Source organism: Pseudonaja textilis, chromosome 4 (assembly GCF_049901715.1).
Source record: "Pseudonaja textilis isolate UNSWEBS1 chromosome 4, rPseTex1.2, whole genome shotgun sequence".
NCBI lineage: Eukaryota > Metazoa > Chordata > Lepidosauria > Squamata > Elapidae > Pseudonaja > Pseudonaja textilis.
The window spans coordinates 53,176,900-53,197,702 of record NC_141993.1 but is presented as its reverse complement, the minus strand read 5'-3'; the positions used below and the strand labels follow the sequence as shown (position 1 = coordinate 53,197,702).

Below are 20,803 nucleotides of genomic sequence, written 5' to 3'. Positions count from 1 at the left end.
TTCCTCTTGTTAAAACAATGGGCTTCTGAATTAATTGTTGATCTACTGGAAAGCATTCCAGAATCAACCAGTAGAACTTGATCTCTCCCCACCTCCCAGCCTAAAGTTACCCAGCTGGATTTCATATGTAAGGCGGAACTAAAACTCACACTTTTCTGGTTTCTACACTGGTGCTTTAACCACTAGATGACACTGGATCTCACTATATACTACTAACATAAGGTTCTTGTCTATTTCCATCACATATAGCCCTTGTGTTTTGATGAATAATTTAGTGACCATTCACTGTTACGAAGGCACTAAACTAAGGGGACTTATGAAAGGTCCTAGAAGTTCTTGCAGTCGCAGTTTCCCTGACCAGCTTTTACAACTTCCCTGTCATCTTCCCACAAAGTCAATGGAGAAGATACAGGAGGTTCACAAGTTGCCCCCACTGCTCTTTTGCCCACCCAAAACACCCGCATAGTTCACACACTTCATAGTACCTACCCAGCTACCTGCACTCCTTCATGCATGGCCATGGCACCTGCCAGCAGCCCCCAAAAAAAAATAATTCTCATCCACAGCACTTGTCTGCTGGCCTACTTGCTTGGGACTCGCTTCTCTTTTTTATGGTCTTATGAGGTTGTCGCTTAAATACTTGTGTGGTCCTGTGGTTGCAACAGCATCTTGGGCTGTTGGGATTGCCATCACTAAGCAATTTGGTCACATGATGTCATGGTTTATGGCCACATTTCTTGACAATGGAAATTCTGGTCCCAATTGCTGTCATAACTTGAGTACTACCTGTTACATGGGCTTCCCCCCTCCATTTGTACCAATATGTTTTTTGCTTTTATCAGCATAATTAAAATGTCAGCATTAATAATTATGAGTAAAGTATATAATAGACCTGGTTTACTCATAATGTGCTCTTCAATTGTTACCTCTAGTGCTCATAGAATCTGAAGGCAAAACAACACTGTTTTGAGATTGAGGTTATGCGATTTGACATATCTTATGGTCCAGATAATCCACAGACCAGATGCAGCTGTCGAAACATTTTTTTGGTCCATTGTCTGGTACTTTCCTTGTTCGTGCCACAGAAATGCAATTTTATTCTGATTTTGGAGAAGAAATAATATAATTATTTGAGCCTTAAAATAGGGTTAAGACCTTAAACTTACATCAACTGCCTCAAAAATTCTGAAAACTTTAAAAAAATTTCTAATTTGCATTTGTTTAAAATTTGCTTTGTCAGATTTTAACATTTTCATAAGCAGAGTAATTATATGGCTACCTACCTGAATGCTTTATTCTTTTACTTAGTAATTTTTAGATAAGACCCCCTTGATTCTTGATTGATTAGAAAGGTGAAACATAAATCTAAGCAAATAAAGACTTATATCAGTCAAATTAATATAACTCTTTAGTGTGATAGAAATATAACACCAATACTTTCAAGCTTTTAAAAATAGATGAGAATTTGAATTATAAAAGAAAAAGATTTCAAGCAAACAGGAGGCATATATCCACTAATTTGATGACCAGAATCTGTTAATATTAATCTACACTGAGAAATGGTAAATTTAATTCTTATTCTTAATATACAAATTCTAGAGTCCTTCAGTATTTCTTGGACTGGAGAGATTCAGATTCTTTTTCCTGTTAGATCATAGAACTCATTGAATGACTTTAGGTTAGTGAAGATAAAATTAAGGCAGACTGTGCTGTATATAATTGGACTCATTCCAACTCAAAACAGGATATACATGCGTTTAATGTAAAAAATCAGTACTCAGTCACCAGTAGGATATACATGTCAAGTTAATTTAGCATTAAGATAGCAATGGACAAAAATGGTTTTAGTTACTGAAAATAAAATTACATACAGAGGCAAATTATTTACTGCAAAGTAGACTAACTAATCTCCCCTCATACTTGAAAAAAAATATGAAAGCAATAATGCTGGAGTTCAAGCTGAGCAACAGTTTGTTACAATAGTATAGTACAAGGAATTGTTTTTGACTCAGACAGTGGTTATTTAGAAATGTAACTTGTATATACCCAAGACTGTGTTGCTGATAAAGTAATTAAGTTGCTTGGTAAAACTTCATTAATGTGCAACTTAGTCCTTTTGATAAACAATATAGGAAGAGGTTAATGATTATTTTTTTTCCCCAAAATATGCTTTATTTGCATTACTAAAGTAAATTTGTTTTGTGATCATGAGGAAGATATTGAAATCACATAAATCAATTAACTTTTTAAATTTATTTATATTATACAGATGAATAATAACGATGAATCAATTGTAGACAAAAATGTCCTCAAAATTTCACTTCCTTGACATTTATAAAATACCAAAGCTCTTCTGGTATATAACTGCAGTTCTATGCATTTTTACTAAGGAGTAAAACAATCCTTGGTAATAGTTTGAGTAAAACAATCAAACTCAAAATTACTTTCTTCTGCATAGACTTGAATGGGTTTGCACTTACATATTTTGTTGAGTTTATATGCCACTCTAATGATGCCTTACAAACTTCCAAAACAGTAACAAGGTTTTAAAAAATGGTATAACAACATAAATAGAAAAAACAATATAATTTCTCAAGTGCCAAGGAGCTACCATAGCCCTTATAGTTAGTTATTCTTCAGGAGAACAAAAACAATCCCTAAAACTCCTGACAATATGTTTCACCTTATCCTATATCCTTTCTTAATTCCTGTATTTAATAATTGAAAAAGGGAGAAGAAAGGGTCCTGTTGTTTATGCTGAAATCCACTTGCATTATTCTTCATGTCTCCTCCAATACCTTGTTCCCTGTTTATCCATGATTCTTAATCTGGTATTCATTCATTGTTTCAGTTTGTATATCACCTATCTCAAATACATGCTTCTGGGCAGGCACAGTAATTAAAACTATTTATTTATTTTATTTGCTGCCTATTCACCCATGGTGACTCGAGGCGGCTTACACAATATAAAACCATATTTAAAACAAAAAATAAAAATAAAAAACAATAAAAACTAAAAAAGTACAATAGAACAATATATGTACTATTGTAGGAGTACCAAAAGCAATAAGCTGAGCCAATTGTCAATTATAATAACCAAAAATTGAAATATCCAACTTTTCCCAACATTGGCAATGTGTTTCCTTCCTATTGTTGAAGAAAAACAAAAAAGGGCAGGAGAGAATCTCTGCTTGATGTTATGAGAAGATGGAAGGCTTAGCTGCTTTTTCTCCTCTCTTAGCAAGCCTCCATACTTGGTGAAGAGAAGAAAAATTTAGCCACTATAATTGGAGAAGAGAGGCAGGTTTGTGGGAGGACAAGGAACTCAAAGCAGATGAACAGCAACCTCAAGAAGTTTTGTATTTTCCCCTAAGCCTTAAAATACACATACAACTTTGTTTGCTGGGGAGGTTTCAATTGAAATGGTCATGGAGGCAGAGAACCTTGCATCTGGATGGGAGAGGAGTGTGGTATTTGGAATTCTGCATTTACCAAACTTCTTCAGTCATCCTTTCCATCTGAATGACAATATTTTCATAGAAAGTTGCATTGAATTTTCCAGTAGAAAATACCACTTCTCCAAATGAGCTGTTCAGAGCATCCAGGCATGGGAGGTGCTTTTGTTTCTCGTCTGATAGGCTGAGCTGAATTCTGAGGAAATTCCTCTTCCTTGAGGCTCCTCCTTAGTGTCCCCAGTTTTTTGCTCAGCCTTCGTTTTCTCTTTGCTGGATTCTCTGAAAGCAGAAAAATACAAAAAAAGGTCAGATCGCAGCTTCTGACTGCAAAAAGAAAGTTGCGACTTTTAAAAACATCAGATATAGCTCCTGACGCCACTTTTAATATTAGCTGGCTGAGTTTTTAAGCCCTCAGCGAGGGCTCCAGTGGCGCTCCTAGCACTCTTAAGCCGGCGCCTGAGCACTTTCCCCTCAAGCTGCCATTACAACCTAAAGAAGTGGCCGAAGTAATTCAAGTCAGCTGACTGGCAGAGCTCATAAAGCTCCGCTGAAAATAACTTTCCTCTCAGGCCGCCATTACTTGTGCTAGCTTGACTCTGTTCATATTACAAGAAGCTAAATTCTTCAAGTGTGCTGCAAGGTTAAGTTGTGAATGTAACCTATAGAGGTGTGTTAATTTACCTCATCTCATTTATTAGGCACAAATTATGTTTGTCAATAGTAGATGTGAGAGCAAAACACTTAACTGCTAATTATATTTTGTTTAAAAATTTCCCAAATTGTTACTCAGGAACTGAGGAGGAAAAGTAGGATTTAAAGGGAACAGAAGCCATGAACTAACACTTCATATCTAACATCTGTTCATATAATGGTCTATAGCATGTACAATTCCCAAAAGGATGGCTAAACTTTTTCCCTTCCAACTGTACACCATCCTTTCCTTCATTTTGCTAGGAACCATAATGGCAGGTTTTGCATAGTTTGGCATCATTTGTCTAATATGAAATTGTGAGTGAGGTGTCCCTGAGGAGCTTAAAAAAATAATCTCAAAAATGTCGATTTCTGATTATCATTAAAAGCTATACCTTTTTCTCAGATACTTTTCAGCTGAAAAAAAATCTAGAAAAAGAAAAGGCATAAAATGGTATGGGTCAAATCCAGTGAATGTTTTATTAATTGATCATCTGTAGTACAGTTTGTCTCTGTTGCAGTTTGTTTGACACCTTCCTAAGTTGCCCAGTACAGTATTGACTGGTAGAGAAATTCTGTGACATTATTATTATTCAGGATACCTTTACCTAAGTATTTAGATGAAATAAAGCATTCTGAGAATTATAGTATTTTCGCTTCAGTATAAAATAATTGGAAATAGGAAGAAGTATTGTTTGGTGTTTTAGGAATTCCAGAGTAGGTAATGGTGATTCTCCAACCACAGTGCTTTATGTAAATAAAACTTTGATGTACATGAAAAACTATGATTAGAATGACAAATTAAATATTTATTTCATTAAATATCCTGTTATGCTTGTTCTTTCTTAGCATTTAGAGGTGTTTGAACATGTGGCGAGTACCTAAATTATAGTATAGAGGAAAATATTGTCAAAGGTATCCTTTAGCAACTGGGAAATATAGCTTAATTCGTCTGCTGTGATAAATCTTTCTGGTCAATACACTTATTAAACTCTGCTGCAAAGAATTGCTGATATGCTTTGCTTTTCCTTGAAAGAAGGATAGTATTTTGCATTGTGATGGAGATAGCATTCAGGATTGCAAGTAATCAGTCACCTCTTGCTGATTGGAATGCATCTGTCAAGTCTTTGAAGACACTCCCCCTGTTGCTAGGGTCCTCCCAGAAATTGGTGAAGGAATATTGACGGACGTGACGTGTGCTCCTGTAACAATAACATGCTCCATTAGATTCAGAACGTACTAAAACAGGGTGGGACTGAATGCTATCTCCACCCAAAGAGAAAGGTCCTACCAGGTGAGAACCAACGACCTCCCCCAACAGAATTGCAACAAGAATTGCTTATTCTTGGGTTTAGAAAAAAATATACACTTATATCTACTTGAACAAATAGATAATGTTATATTAGTTCATCTTAGACAGTTTTACTTTATTTTAATTTCAGGGTTTATCTCTTGGAAGTCAATCAACCACACACAATAATAAACTTAATGGCTCAAAGTTCAGTATATTTGGTTTCGACTTTTATCCTTGTCCAAATTATCATTAAAGAACTTCCTGCCATTTTCTTGGCTGATTTTTTTCTGGTTATGTAGCTGAGAAAGTAAGTTATACATTTGAAATAAGCAGTTACATAAATTGAAATAATAAATAGTGAATGGTATCAGACCTTGGCATCTCAATTGTTGATGCAGTGCTGTGTTTTAATATGAATTTTTATGCAATAGATTGATGTGAGTTCTGATTGCTTGTTTTAAGAAAATAAAACTGTTAAAATTGAAAACAGTAGAAGTGAAATGTTTATTTTATTCTATTATGCTATGGAACATGATCTTGAGAAGGAATACAACAACCAAATGTTACATTTATTGAACAGAAGTAGGAGTCACAATATGGAACTGAGTTTGTATGGTATAGGAGAACAGGATGATCTATTTCAATTATGAACACAAACACACACACACACACACACACACACACACACACAATTTCTGTCTATATAGTTTGCTTTCATGTCCCTTTCTTCCTCCCTATTTGGCATATAACAGTTGGAAGTGTCCTAGTTATTGATAAATGGATATTGATACTCAATAGATGTAGGAAATCACTACTTGCATTCTACCTACATTACACCTGGATTACACCTTTTATAAAGTTCATTCAGCATGGGCAGATGTTAGGGATTATTGAAGTCCAGAATATTTGAAAAGCACCAGATTGCTCCTGCAATTATATTAAAATCATGACAATTTAGGATTTGAAATCGGTTTTAAACTCAACATACCTGAGAGTCTGGGTTTAGTTATTCCAATCCAGAAAGTTATTTTCTAATTTAGATGTAATGAAAAATCATAGTTAGCTAATCAATATTTTTTTATTTATACCAAAAACATAAGAGAAAAGATAGCACAAAGATTAAACACCCTAGATTATATGACTGATAAGATTAAAAATAGTAGTATGACAGTATTGCTTATTCTGCTTGTCTCCTGTAGAACTGCTAACATTCTATTCTTCCTCCCATATGATCTGTCCTTTTTCCCAAACCTGTTAGTACTTCTCAGACTCTGAGCATTCTCCACATTCATTGGGCACTATAGGTGTTTTCTTGCTTTAAGAGTTCAGCATTGTACTATTTCCTTATTGTTTTACACTTTGTTCCCAGTTATAAATTTTAGAGTTCTGATAAAGGATATGTTATATTTTTGAAGTCTATCCATAGCTAATATACAGCTCATCTCATTGGGACAAAAAAAGTTCATACAGCAGTTTAAATAGCTACTAAAGATGTACACAAACTATTCCTACTCTTCCTATATGCGCTTAGCTGACTTGCCCTTACTCTGTATTGTTTCTGTTGAACCAAGCAGAAAACAAAAGACAAGACAAAACAAAACAAAACAAAACAAAAGAATACATGAGAATATTTGTGAAGTAGAGCACAAAAGGAGCTCAACAAGATTAGGATGTTTTCTCCTTCAGTAGTGAAGGTGCTCATGGGTCCTTGTGTTGTCATAGTCAGAAAAATGGTCAAACAAGCTTCAGGCAAAAGAAAAACATAAGAGAAAAAAAGTTTTTTGGGGTGAGGGGGAGAGATGGATTCAATGTTCTCTGTAATTGTCCCTTGGGAAATAGCAGTCCAGTTTAAAAGCTTTTAATCGTGTAAAACAGTGACATGAGTAAACTGATATGCATAGAATTTGCTTCTGGTCTAAAGCCTGTTGATAAGCAATTACCATATTTGTTTGTTTGTTTGCTTACCATAAGATTTCAAAGAGAGAGGTGGCATCTCTATTTTAAATTTTAAACTATATAATTAAAATATTTTTTATTTCAATACAGTGATGCTTGTATAATATAAAGATTATTGACATCTATTATTTAGATAGCTTAGAATCTTGAAAATAAAGAGAAAATAAATACAATAAATACCATAATAGTTAATTTTTTCTTTCTGTAGATAGAAAAGTTTGGTAAATGTATACTTAAACAATTCATAGAATTCAAAGATCTAAGACTCAGTCATTTAGTTCTTAGCTTTTTCATAAGATAATGATAGTCTTCAAATTATAACCATTCTTTCAGCAACCATTCAAAGATACGAAGGCACTGAAGAAGGATTTTTCTGATCAGTCCTTAACAATCTGGCGGATGTAGCTGCCCTGTAATCATGTGATAAAATTTGGGTGCTTAGCAACCATCTCCCAATTTCGACTGATTGTAATATTCTGCAGTCATGTGATTGACGTTTGTGACCTTCCCTTCTGGCTATGATGAATTACAGTAACATATCAGTTTCCAGCAATGAGGGAGCGCATTCCAAGGAACGGGCGAGATGAGACAGCGTAGGTGGATCACTGGAGGAGAAAGAAATCATGCTTGAATCTCCCAGGGTATATCCATTAGGCTAGCATAGCTTTAGTCTGGCAAGATTCTGTCTATACAGTATATGAAAATAAAGAATAATGTAAACTTTGGTTACATTGTTTTACACCTTTTGGGGGCTAGGCTTGACACTGGCTTCCCATTGACTGCTTGTGAAAAGCTGGCACAGTTGTAAATCAGGCTCTTGAGTATGTCCCCCCATCTCCTATCAGCCTTCACAGATAAACTTGACAAGAAACGGCACTAGATGAACTAATTCAACTTTATTGTGAGGCTACAACAGAATCTTGCAAGTCTGAAGGCATAGACTTCCTGTAGTCACTTTTAACTGCTTGATCCACTTGGGTGGGTCCTTCCTAAATTTCTTTCTCTAGTTGTTAAGCCACTGGGGGACTGTTTCTCTTGTTCATTTTCTAACCACCATCTCCCCTTCACATATTCGATTACCTCAATGGCACTTCCTTTACTTGTACATGCTATGCCTTCCTCCCTTCACTCCCATGTGCCATGTACATGCTGTGCCTTTCCATCTTCGCTGATAACACGTTCACAACTTCCTCCTTTCCCAACTCACTGATGCATGCTCCCACCAGCGCCCTTCTTGCTTGAATCTCCCTGCATTCACATATATGCATGTAACAATCAGTGTTGTTCCCAAGCCTCCAAGCATTCACCAACATGCATGCATCAAACAGTGCCCTCCTTCCCTGGGTTTTCCTACATTTGCATACACTCCATGCCCTCTTTCTGTCTGCACTTACACTCATGCACTCATCAGTGCTATCCTTCCCAGACCTTCCTATACTTGCACACACTTCTTCCCAGGCCTTCCTATAGGCTCATACTGCACTGTCCAGGCCCTCAACTCAGATATGGCCTCCTCAGTCCCAATGCTACTGTCACAGAAAAATTCTACTTAAAACTCCACATCACAAGTCTTTACTGCCTCATCACTGTTCTCTAAGCCACAAATCCAATTCCTTCTCCAAACCATGTGTCCCCATCTAATGATTCTGGTCTTCCCCAGGTCTCCTGAGAATAGAAGTACTGTTTGGAGAATAGCAGGAGCCCCATTTTCATGGTCCTTTGAAAGGCTTCCTTCTTCAAATTGTGTGCACCATTCCTTCTCCAGATAGTGTGCTCCTTCTTGCGAGACCTGGGGAAAACCAGAGCCTTTCCAATGGATAGTAAGAATGGGATGTGTGCTTGGGAAGGAATAGGATTTGTGGCTTGGGAATAATGTGAGGTAGCAAAAACCAACAGCGTGCAGTTTGAACAGTATTTCTCAGTGGCAATGGCGATGACACTGAGTCTGAACCTTGGTAGATGACATTGCTAGAGTTCCTGGGCCTCTGCTTCAGCCCCAAGCCTTCTATTGCTGCCAACAGCTGCCAAAAGGCCATAAATCTGGGGTGGGGGTTTGTAATGCTCCTGCTGACATAAGTGATGCTGGGCCAGGTGGGGCAGCTAAGGCTTCTGAGGACAATTGCAGCTTTCTGCTATACTGCAGCACCCCAACATGTATGCAATCTGTACTGGACACTCCAGGGCCTCCCTATATCACCCCTGTGCTCTTTATCTGGAACTCCCTCTGCTTAATAACTGAAAATTTTGGATGTTTCTTGTCATAAACTAGCAAAAAAGCTAACAAATTGTGATCATGTAAGCGCAGGGTGCTGCAACCAGTCTAAACCTGATTTACCTGATTGCGCCTTAATTGCAATTATGTGACTATAGAGGTGATGCAGTGGTCATAAGTGTGAGTAAAAGTCGTAAAGCACTTTTTTCAAGGCTGTCCTAACTTCAAACTGTTGTTAAACAAACATCAGTAAGTCAAAAATTACCTATAGTAACACTTAAAAGTACATTACTTAGGGGTTCCAATCAACCAGATAAGAGAATAAATATCTATGGAGAGCTTGCAGAGTAAGAAGCACTGAATACTGTTCTGAATGCATGTAAAAAAAATCAGGTAGGTTCACAAACTCCATAATAACTTAACCCATGATAAAACTAAAAAAAGAAAACTCTGCTCATTATTTCTGCATCATAGTGTGTAGGCAAGAAATTGAGAGACTAAATAAAGGGAATTATTTCAGTAAAAACTCTTATAAAACAGAGCTGGTTTATGCTCAGGGATTTTTTCTTTACACATGAAAACTGATGCTCAGGAATGTATTTTACAGGCTTCCATTAGAGTTTGTATATGTGGGAGTTCAGCACATAAATGAGTTGAAGCTGATAATTGCCTCATTTGTATTGCTAACCTAGCTTTCCACAGTTGGTTGCTTCATGCTCAAAATTGCCCCCATTGGGATTAAACATTACGTTTAAAATAAACACATCCAGCTCTTTTTCCTTACATAATGCATTCATTTAATGAATGTGTTTTCCTCTACTGTAACTTTCTTTTGTATAAGCCAAATTTATCCTGAAAGCTAAAGCAATAAATATTTTTTAAAAATAATGTTAGGAAATTTGCATTATTGCATTAAAACATTTTTGATATATGTGGAATTCCTAGAGCTGGATGGGTTTATTTTTAACATACATTTTTAATAATATGGAGATAACTAATTCTTCACTTTTGAGTATAACACAAATGCTGAAAGTGCAGTAGTGTATCATAGATGCTTTACTATTATTTGGTTTGTTTCTAATTATTCTGAAGTTATATAATGTTACTAGTTGACAAAATATTTTTACGTGGTTGCTTCCATTGTATTTATTACTAATTGTGTCGGAGATTTGATTGAGAAAAATGTGGTTTGCTTATGGCTTTTTGATATATATGAAGCCACCCATTATGACTTAATATTATGCACAAAATCTTGACTCTGTAGAGATTCCACTGCAATTGGAACATACCTTCTTGCTATAATTTTATTTTTAAAATATTTTAGCAATTTTCTGGAAGTTTCATAGTGTCATTTTTCTGATTAGACATGCTAAATAGACCATATTTGTATTTGTTTCCAATAGACATTTTAAACAGACCATAATTAAGCTTTTTGCAGGATACCTTTACAAGGCTATCTTTGACTTTTTTATTCAGTGATTTTAACACATTTCTTTTAATTGTTCCAGGTTTGTACTAATAAAGTTCTTTTCAAAATAAATTGCATCTCTTTCTATATTTCTTTTTGTTTCCTGCCAATTTCTTTGAGATTTTTCTGGCTACCTATGTTTTAAAAATATATTCCCCATTTGTTCCAAGATAGCTTTTCACTCTGACCTGCTACTGCTAATTTAAATTGGACACAAGCTAATTAGTTTTCCATTGTAATTCCACTTTTTCAACATTGGTTTTGGAAATAATCTTCACATTTTTATCTGTCTAATGGAATCTAGGTAGGGTTCTGTGTAAACCCCATCCATTAGCATTTTTATAATCTGCTTTTGTTTGTATAGGAAGGTTATTTGAATTATTTTATGTGATCTTACTTAAACAGTTGTATTTCTACATGTAGGTTGCTATACTTGCTTCAGCAAGAAAACTCCAGCACTGAGCTGAAAACAGAATGTGCAGTAGTTCTAGGAAGCCTTGCAATGGGTACAGAAAATAATGTTAAATCTCTACTGGACTGCCATATCATACCAGTCTTATTGCAAGGTACCTACGTTTTCATTATTTCATTCGTTTTTTGAGTACACAGTTTGTGAGAACTGAAAAATAATCTAAACTTGTATTTACAGGGTTACTATCACCAGATCTTAAATTCATTGAAGCTTGCCTCAGGTGTCTTCGTACTATTTTCACCAGCCCTGTCACTCCTGAAGAATTATTGTATTCAGTAAGTTACAGGCAATAAATTATCTTTTGAATCTGTGTAAAGTTTTATTTCATGCATGTTTCTGGGAGAATTTAGAATATTTGAAATTAAAACCATTGCCATTTAGCCAAGCTAAAAACTCATTATAACTCACATGACAAACTATGTTGGTGTCAGAATTGACTTCACAAAATAATTTGAATTTATAGTGTTTATTGGCATGCTTACAGCATGCAAGTTTGAGTTTTGTATATTGCATTCCAAGATATAAAGGCAAATTAATCTTTTTTTTTGAGAATCATATACTGTTACTATCATCTGTTATGTGAAAAGCAAACATAACTTTATTGTATTTCCTATTTGAGAAATACGTGAATAATATTCATTATATTGATTTGAGTGGGGACTGATGGTTTTAATAGTGAAATGAACATACTTTTAGAATAATCCACAAGCTATAAAAGTAATATTAGAATTATTGTACATTTTATTACTTTGCAGGAGACTTTAATTGTCCTTAAGTATAAAGTAATCATTTTCATCAGCTGATTACCTGGGCCATGTAGGAAAGGGTCCCACATGTGGCTTTCAAGATGGTCCTCAGCCTTACACTACAAAATATTCCCAATGTCTTAAATATTTAGCAGTTTATATTGCTTATTTTGTACTCCAGGTATATGCTATTATTCTTGTATTTCTTAAGAATTTCCCTTTACCTCCACCTTCCCACTCTCAGCTGTTGCCAATGTTCCAAGCAGCATACCCCTACCTGGCCATTTATCTCCTGATCTCCCCTGGACTTCCCATTTTTCTTTCCTCTGCCCCAATGCACTTGACTTTTCTCGCTTCTCCCCTCCTATTTTCCTGGAACAAAGGATCCTGTTTCCTTCCATGTATGAACTTGAAACACTGTTTCCTATGCTGAGTGGTTCATGCATGGAACAATTTGCTCATATTTTAATTACTATAGTCATTGGTGGGCTGTGATTGGCTTTCTGGGTTACTGACTTTGTAACTTGAATAGATTCTGAAAATAATCTAGTTTTGTTATTTTGTATTAAGGTTTTATAAATTCTTTGTTTTCTGAAAAGCCACCATCATAAATGAGCAATGAAAATTGAGATTAAGCTCCTTAGAGCAAAAATTCATAATGCATTACGTATATCAATGAGATGACATTTAATAGAAATTGTCCAGACAAGTATTAATAATCTAAATTTTTAACTGGTCTACCAATTTCTGTTTCCATATATTTCTAAGCAATGCAGAAAATATATAAAAGCCATTCTAAAAGAAGGTTGAAAATATCAGTACTCAAGGTATCCTGTGATGCTAGTTAGATTATGTTCTTAAATTGCCAGAACTCTACAATCTTTGTAAATAAATCTTTGTTTATATTGTGTGTAAATTAATAGTAAACTTTGCAGTTCTCAAACTGCTTCCTTCTGAACCACAATATAGAATAAAATTTTGTGCCAAGTCCACAAAGTAGATTTATCTGTGATTTTTTTTGTATTAAAATGCTTTGTTTAACTTTTTTGACTTTTTAAGGATGCTACAGTTATTCCCCACCTCATGGCGCTGCTTAGTAGGTCTCGATATACTCAAGAATATATATGTCAGATCTTCTCACATTGCTGCAAAGTAAGAAATGTAATGAATGTTCTTTCCATATGCATATGTTTATTTGCTTCTGAAGTATTGTTTTCCAAGTGTTTTAAATAATTTTTCTCTTCAATTCATTGTGTTACTCTCAAACATAATCTCTAATTGGCGTGTATACGATATACTTGAGGCTATCCTGAATTTCTTAACTCTTGAAGCATTATGTACTTGTTCCTCGTTCTGTGAGTTTGGCACTAAATTTGTAAATATAAGCAACAACTTTTCTTTAAAAAAATTATAAATATTTTATAGAATAATATAATTCCAGTACAACAGAGTAAATTGCTATATTCACCCTGATCCTTCCTCTTCCCTCCTAGAAGATTGGTGAAAGCTTTGATATGGTGTTCTGTAGATGTGGTCCATGGATGAATTTGTCAAGGCTTATAGAAATGATGCTTTACAAAATTCATTAACAGGTTCAGAAATTCAGTCTCTTGAATTGAAATCTTTTCAAATCTGCAGCCCTATATACATTCTAGAAGAAACATTAATAGAATCACAGTTTTCAAGAAAGGCAGACAAGAACAGAGTATTCAGATAGTGGTTTCATAGCTGAAATCTTAAATGGTATCATTGAATGTTCTATATATGTAGAGAGAGAGAATGTATACATAGAGGGGGGTTATCAGGTTCTTACATGGTTTTTGGCATTTGGCCTCTGTACACCATCACATTGAATTTCAAATGAAAACTCAATATGTGAATGAAGTGAAGTTTTTCAGTTTTAATTCAAGGGGTATGGCAAAAGTATGGCATTAACCATTGAGATTTTGTCTTCAATAAATGAACAGCGTGCTCTATTAGATTGAGCAAGGGTAACTGACTTGGCCAGTGAAGAATATCCCATTTCTTTGCCTTGAGAAACTCTTGGATTGCTTTTAGGTCATTGTATGTTTTAGGTCATTATCCATCTGCAATATAAAGTGGTGATTGATCAGTTTTGCAGTATTTGACGGAATCTGAGCAGAGAGCATAGCCCTATGCCAGCGATGGCTAACCTTTTTGGCATTGAGTGCCCAAAGCTCACATGCGCATCCCGAAAATACAATACATGTGTGTCACCTGTACATGCACCCCCCATGCATGTGCTTTGCCCCCACACATCTGCCCCATCCCTGCGCATGCTTGTGTGTCCCCTGCGCATGCGCCTCAGCCCCGTGCTTGTCTGCGCGTCCCCTGTGCATGAACAGCAAAGATCCAAAGATCAGCTGGCTGGCAGGAGGTGCACACACGCATGCATGGCGGAGCTAAGCTGGGGCGATGGCTCACGTGCCCTCAGAGAAGGCTCTGTGTGCCACCTCTGGCACGTGTGCTATAGGTTCGCCGTCATGGCCCTATGCAGTACAGAATCCTTCCTGCTTCTTTCATCAGCAGTCAGATCATCAATAAACACCTTTGGTAGTCACATATACCCATGCCATAACAGTGCTGCCACCATGTTTGACAGATCATCTGGTATGTTTCGGATTATGAGCTTCTCTTTCTCCCCCCCTCCCAATTTGTGTCTGTGTGATCCACAATTTGGGAGCAAATGAAAAATTGATATTTTAATAATACAGGTAATTGCTTAGTGCACATTAGGATTTAGTACAATCCATAATCTATGAGGAATTTGAAGAGTGAAGTAGGAAGAATGGAAAAAAAGCTCATTGGGGGAAGGGAATAGGCTACCATTTTTTCAAAGCTTGAGCTTTGAAAAAGAAAGATGGTATCATACTTGGCTTTAGTTTTATATTTTTTAATATCTGTTCTTCAGCTCCGACACTGGCATAGCTGCAGCTTTAAATCCTCACCTCAGCCACTTCTGTGTGCCAATGTAAGTTTTTTTCCCCTACAATGATTGCATTTTTAAATTAAGAAATTTGTCTGTGTCAACAGTCCAAATTATTTTCAGATGTTGTTATGCTGGTTAAATGTAGCTTAATATTTTGTTTTTACTTGAATCAGGATATATGTACACATTTTATTAGCGCAGACTAACATTTTAGAGCACTTCTCTGATTTGAAGTTAATATAAAAACGAGAGGATTAAAGTGTATTAGCAGAAAATGTTGAAACATTTAATAATAAACTGAAGAGAATCTGTGGTATGAGTATCAAAATATACTGTAAACCCCCCTGCCCAAAAACCCCCATGAAGTTCAAACAGAGATTTTTCAACTTTCATCTTTGTACAGCTAGCCAAAATAAAAAGTTAAGGGTTTTAAATTGAACAAAGTAAACAAGGTGCTCTACATTATAATTGGTTCATAATAAAGATAATATATTATATTTCATTGTTAAACCTGGCATCATATTAGAAGAGAAAAGAAAGTGACACCTGTTTGTTCACTAGCTAAAGGAAAGCACCTTGAGCAAAAAGGCAGTAAAGTCTGGCATGTGTTATCTCATTAGTTAGTAAGATAGTACTAAAATGTATTAATCTTTTTTGTTGAGGTTGGTGACATTAATTAGAAACAGTGATTTGTTAGATACTTTTCTATTCTTAACATTATCAAGATGATTCTGAAATTACTTTGATAAAAAGATGAGAATAAAGTTTTGGGTAGGTTTTATATGTTAATATTTGATTAGCTCTAATTTGGTCCATGTAATCCTCATTTACGAACATTCATTTAATGTCTGAAGTTATGATGGTGTTGAAAAAAGTGAAATATAGTCAATACTCACACTTACAACCATCACAGTATTCCCTAAGTTACATGATCAAAATTTGGGCGCTTGAGAATCAGCTCGCAATTACAATTGCAGTGTCCCATGGTCATATGATTGCCATTTATGACCTTCTCAGAGAGCTTCCAACAAGCAAATTCAATTTGGGAAACTGGATTTATTTAACAATTATGGGATTCACTTAAGGACTTCAATGATTTCCTTAACGACCAAGACAAAAAAGTAACACTGGGTGCAACTCACTTAACAACCACAATACTGCTCTCACTTGTCAGTTCATGGTTAACAGTATAGCCTTTATTACTCACATACAGTAGAATTTGGATAACAGAATACCTTTACCTTTATTGTCATTGCATTCAAAATACAATGAAATTTGAAAGGTACTCCAGCACAGTGCCCCAAACACCACCACATCACAATCACAATCACAATCACACTACAGAGTATTTAAAAATTAAAATAATTAAAGTAATAATAATAATAATAATAATAATTAAAAACCTAATCTAAAACCTATTTAAAACATATATTAAGTTAGATAGTTTAAAAATGCCACTTTATACATAGGACTAAATCACAAATGTACTGTTTGATTCAAGATAATTATTGCCTTGGAAAAGAAACTGTTTCTCAGTCTATTAGTCCTCATTTTAAGACACCTATAACATCTCCCTGATGGTAACAATTTGAAATATGAATGACCAGGATGAGAACAGTCTGTGGAGATTTTTAGTGCTCTAGAGAGGAGTCTGGTCTTCACAATCTCTTCCAAAGAAGAAAGAGAGCAATCGATGATTTTTTGTGCTGTGTTTATAACCCTCTGGAGCATCATCTTATCCACTACAGAGCATCTAGCATACCACACAGTTACACAGTATGCCAAAATGTATGCATAGTTATAGGGAAAGGTTTTTTATGTGATTAGGACACAAATGTTTTTGTCCCTTCATAAAGAATTAACATTCAAGTCTGATAAATTCAGCAATTTGGAGCCAAGAGGTCAAACAATGATCATCAGGAAATTCAGATGAGAAAAACTGGCATCTCAGAAAAAAATATTCAAAGGAACATATTTAAAAAAAAAACTTATTGGAATTGCATTTCTTTTGGTTTATTATCTTTTTTATAGTTAAAGATGCAGTTAAAGATATATAGTTAAAAAATGAAAAAATATAGTAACAAATTAAAAATACCTAGTATCCTAAGTTTTTCACATGCCATTTTGGGTTCTTTTTGCTTTTTTACTTTTGTTTTAAAACCTTTCAGTATTAGCTACTTTAAGTATTTTGATGTTAATCAGGAATGCTTTAAAAAAACAAAAATATGGAACAATAAGTTTTACACTTCTTATCCATCTACTTATCATTAGTTTTATCATTTCTTTAAATCTTCTTTCCATTCCCCCCCATGATATCCATCTAAAGTGAGTTGGGTTGAAAGAGAATAACTGGCCTAATGTTTCCAGGTAGCTCACGTGGCTCAGGTTAGACTTGAACTTGTATCAATTTAGTACTAGTCCAATTCCTTAACCATTATGCCCAACTGGCCACTACTGGACCATCAGTTAAAAATCTCTTTCCCTTGACACTCCCCAAAGTTGCTGTGGTCCAGATTGTGCATCCTTAGCCTTATGCTTTCTTCTGAACACTTTTTTTTCAGTCAACAGCCAAATCTTACTGAAAATACTAAAGTGTATTGAAATAAGCTTCTTCTAAGGTTGTATCAATTGCTACCCTATATGAACCTTTCTTATTGCATCTTATAGCCATGCAAGATGTTTATGTTATGCAAAACGCTTAATAATGTTCTATTCCAATAGCATTGACATTTGGTGACCATAGACAGCTGCAATTTTTTATTTGAGATTTATTTTTCATGTTTCAACTGTTCAGTATCATTCACGAGAATCTCATTTCTATAAAAAAAAAATAGGAACTTCCACTTTAAATATGAATACAAGTGTTTTTTATAAAGGGTGTTTAAAAGCACTTATAAAATAGCCAAAAATAGTTACAAACACAAATACAATACAAATCCAACATTTATATTGCAATTGGTATAATTCCCTCTTGAGATATATGAAACACACTTGGATTTTTCATTTTAAAATGTATAAATATGCTTCTCCAAGATCTTCCTTATTTCCTACTCGTAAAATATATAATTCCCCCCAGATGATGTGGGCTTTTGCATTTTAAAATTTGATTTTTGGGGGGGCAACATATAGTTAATATTCTAAAGAGAGATGCTAAGGGAAACCCACTGTTACCATTTTTTACAACATGAACCTTGTCTTTGTTTTTACTTTTTTTTTTTTCAAAATAGTAACTTCTTCCCTAGTGCTACAATTTTTTGCAGAAAGTACTACTTGCAAGCTTGGTGATGCTTCTCTTCCAAGTCCTACTTGAAGGGAAGAACTATTTTTCTCTAGAATGAGCAATGTAGTTCATACTTTTATAAAGTTTTGTGTTCTAAAAATTGCTGGGCAAGCAGTGAAGGTGAAGTCATGTAACGATAATCCAATTCTAATATTTATTTGAAATTAGTGAAATTAGACATTGAAAGCAGTAAGCCTGCAATTAACTAGTATAAAGTAAAATAACTTGATTTTCTTTACTGTATGTTTAAAGAGCTGTGGTTTGTTTTGTGATAGGGTCCAGACCATCAGACAGTGCTATTTAATCATGGAGCAGTGCAGAATATTGCTCACCTCTTAACCTCTGCATCTTATAAAGTAAGAAAGTCATACAATTTATATTCTAAACTAAGCTACTATTTTAAAAACTTGGTGCAATGTTATTGGCAGAATAATAAGTTAACATAGCTCTTTTCTGCTAAAAAAGGAAGTGCGTATTTTTTTCAGTTTAGGCTTGGATGTATCTGTATAGATGTGAAAGAGATCTTATTTCTTGTAAAATAGTGTTAAAAGAGTAAGCTTCATATTTTTTATAAAGGATTTTTTTCCTGATGTGCATACATGTACTAAGACAACAATTACGTTTGGAAGAAAATACTATTAAGAGAGTTAGATTTCTATGAAGCTAGCATTTGCCAGGGAACATTTAGACATATACTTATTATATCATAATTATAAGTGTTTGGTATCCAATATGCCAAAATTAAAACAAATTTAGTGTATGAGAATAATTACACTGAAATTGATAGTCAAGTTATTAATATATGAAGTTGAGCAAAATGATAGAATTAATATTTACAGGTGGCTTTAATATCTTTTTGTTGTTTGGAGTATTAAAAAAGTATTAAGTTAAACTTGAAATCTCTGAGTAGATAAAGAACTATAATTATATTTATCTATAATTGCATTATTTATAATATTAACTATTACAATATTTAAAGAGGACAGAAAACAAACATTTTATCACAAAATTTGTTGGGACTCTATAGAAAAGGAATTTGATCTATGTATTTTTGAATAACCACTTTTCCTAAATTAATATCCATGAAAACAAATTGTAGTCACTTTAGAAAACACACAAGGATTTGGCCAATAATTCATGTCCCTTTGGAAAATTTGTTTTTACCTTTGATAAGTACCCTTTAGTCTTTTAAATTTTTAAGATTTTTTGATATGTTTTAAAATGGCATTTTTACTTGACTTCTAATAGTTCTTAAAATACTTTAATTGTAATTAATGTAAATTCTGTATATTTATTCAGGTTCGAATGCAAGCACTGAAATGTTTTGCAGTTCTAGCCTTTGAAAACCCCCAGATATCAATGACTCTTGTAAATGGTAGGTTTCTGAGGTCAGTATGGCTACTCATTAAATAATTACAGTTAAATTGTTTCTTGAAACACATTTTCTCTTTGTTTTTCAGTGTTGGTCGATGGAGAACTATTACCACAGATATTTGTAAAAATGTTACAGAGAGACAAGCCGATTGAAATGCAACTCACATCAGCCAAATGGTAAACTCTAGGATGTAGGAAACATGCTAAATGATAAATTCTTTTTTATAATATTAATGTTCCAATTTAATCAAGAGTGCATCATATCAACCCCAAGAAAATAATATCAGACCCTTAATATCTCAATCACCAGCATTAATTGTAGGCAATTTAATAGTATTAATGGTAAGCAATCCTTTTAGGACAATGAGTACATTTGGACTTGCAGACATTTGGGGGGCATTTTCACAAAATAACCATGTTAGCTATGATCAATCATAAAACAGACATTTACTAGGAGGAGGACTGTGTGTTTTCTCATTATCCAACCAATTTTTAATCAACTCAGCATACATTTGTCTTGTATTTAGGAAGGTAGTTGCATTTCAAAATAAACCACAGAGCTGCAGCCAGCCACAATTTAACCTCTACTTTAATTTACTAAGAACCTTCTCCAAGTTATGTGTATTTGATTCCTTAATACTGATTTATTGAATTATAGAAAGAATTCTGTAACTTGGTTTATAGTGTCCCATCATAACTAAGTCTAGATTAATTCAAATTAATTAAATTTATACTGCTTTAATTAATTAAATTTATTAAAAATTAATTAATTAATTTAATTAATTTCAAATTAAATTTATACTGCTACATTTCCACACAGGTTTATAGTGGTGTATAATAAATAGCACAAATAGATGTTGCATTTGCATTGAATGAGGTCCATTTCTGAGTAATTATCAAAACATG

At 34.3% G+C, this 20,803-nt stretch overlaps 1 protein-coding gene across 4 annotated transcripts in view; it reads left to right on the top strand.

Moving 5' to 3' along the window:
- Positions 1-20,803, top strand: part of ARMC8 (armadillo repeat containing 8) — a 51,038-nt gene that overhangs the window by 13,472 nt on the left and 16,763 nt on the right. For all 4 annotated transcript variants that reach the window (XM_026701348.2, XM_087933063.1, XM_087933065.1 and 1 more), the window contains 7 exons: positions 11,499-11,641; positions 11,725-11,822; positions 13,353-13,445; positions 15,226-15,285; positions 18,799-18,879; positions 19,823-19,898; positions 19,984-20,074. In XM_026701348.2, coding sequence (XP_026557133.1) covers positions 11,499-11,641; positions 11,725-11,822; positions 13,353-13,445; positions 15,226-15,285; positions 18,799-18,879; positions 19,823-19,898; positions 19,984-20,074 — 642 coding nt within the window. The remainder of the gene's footprint in view (positions 1-11,498; positions 11,642-11,724; positions 11,823-13,352; positions 13,446-15,225; positions 15,286-18,798; positions 18,880-19,822; positions 19,899-19,983; positions 20,075-20,803) is intronic.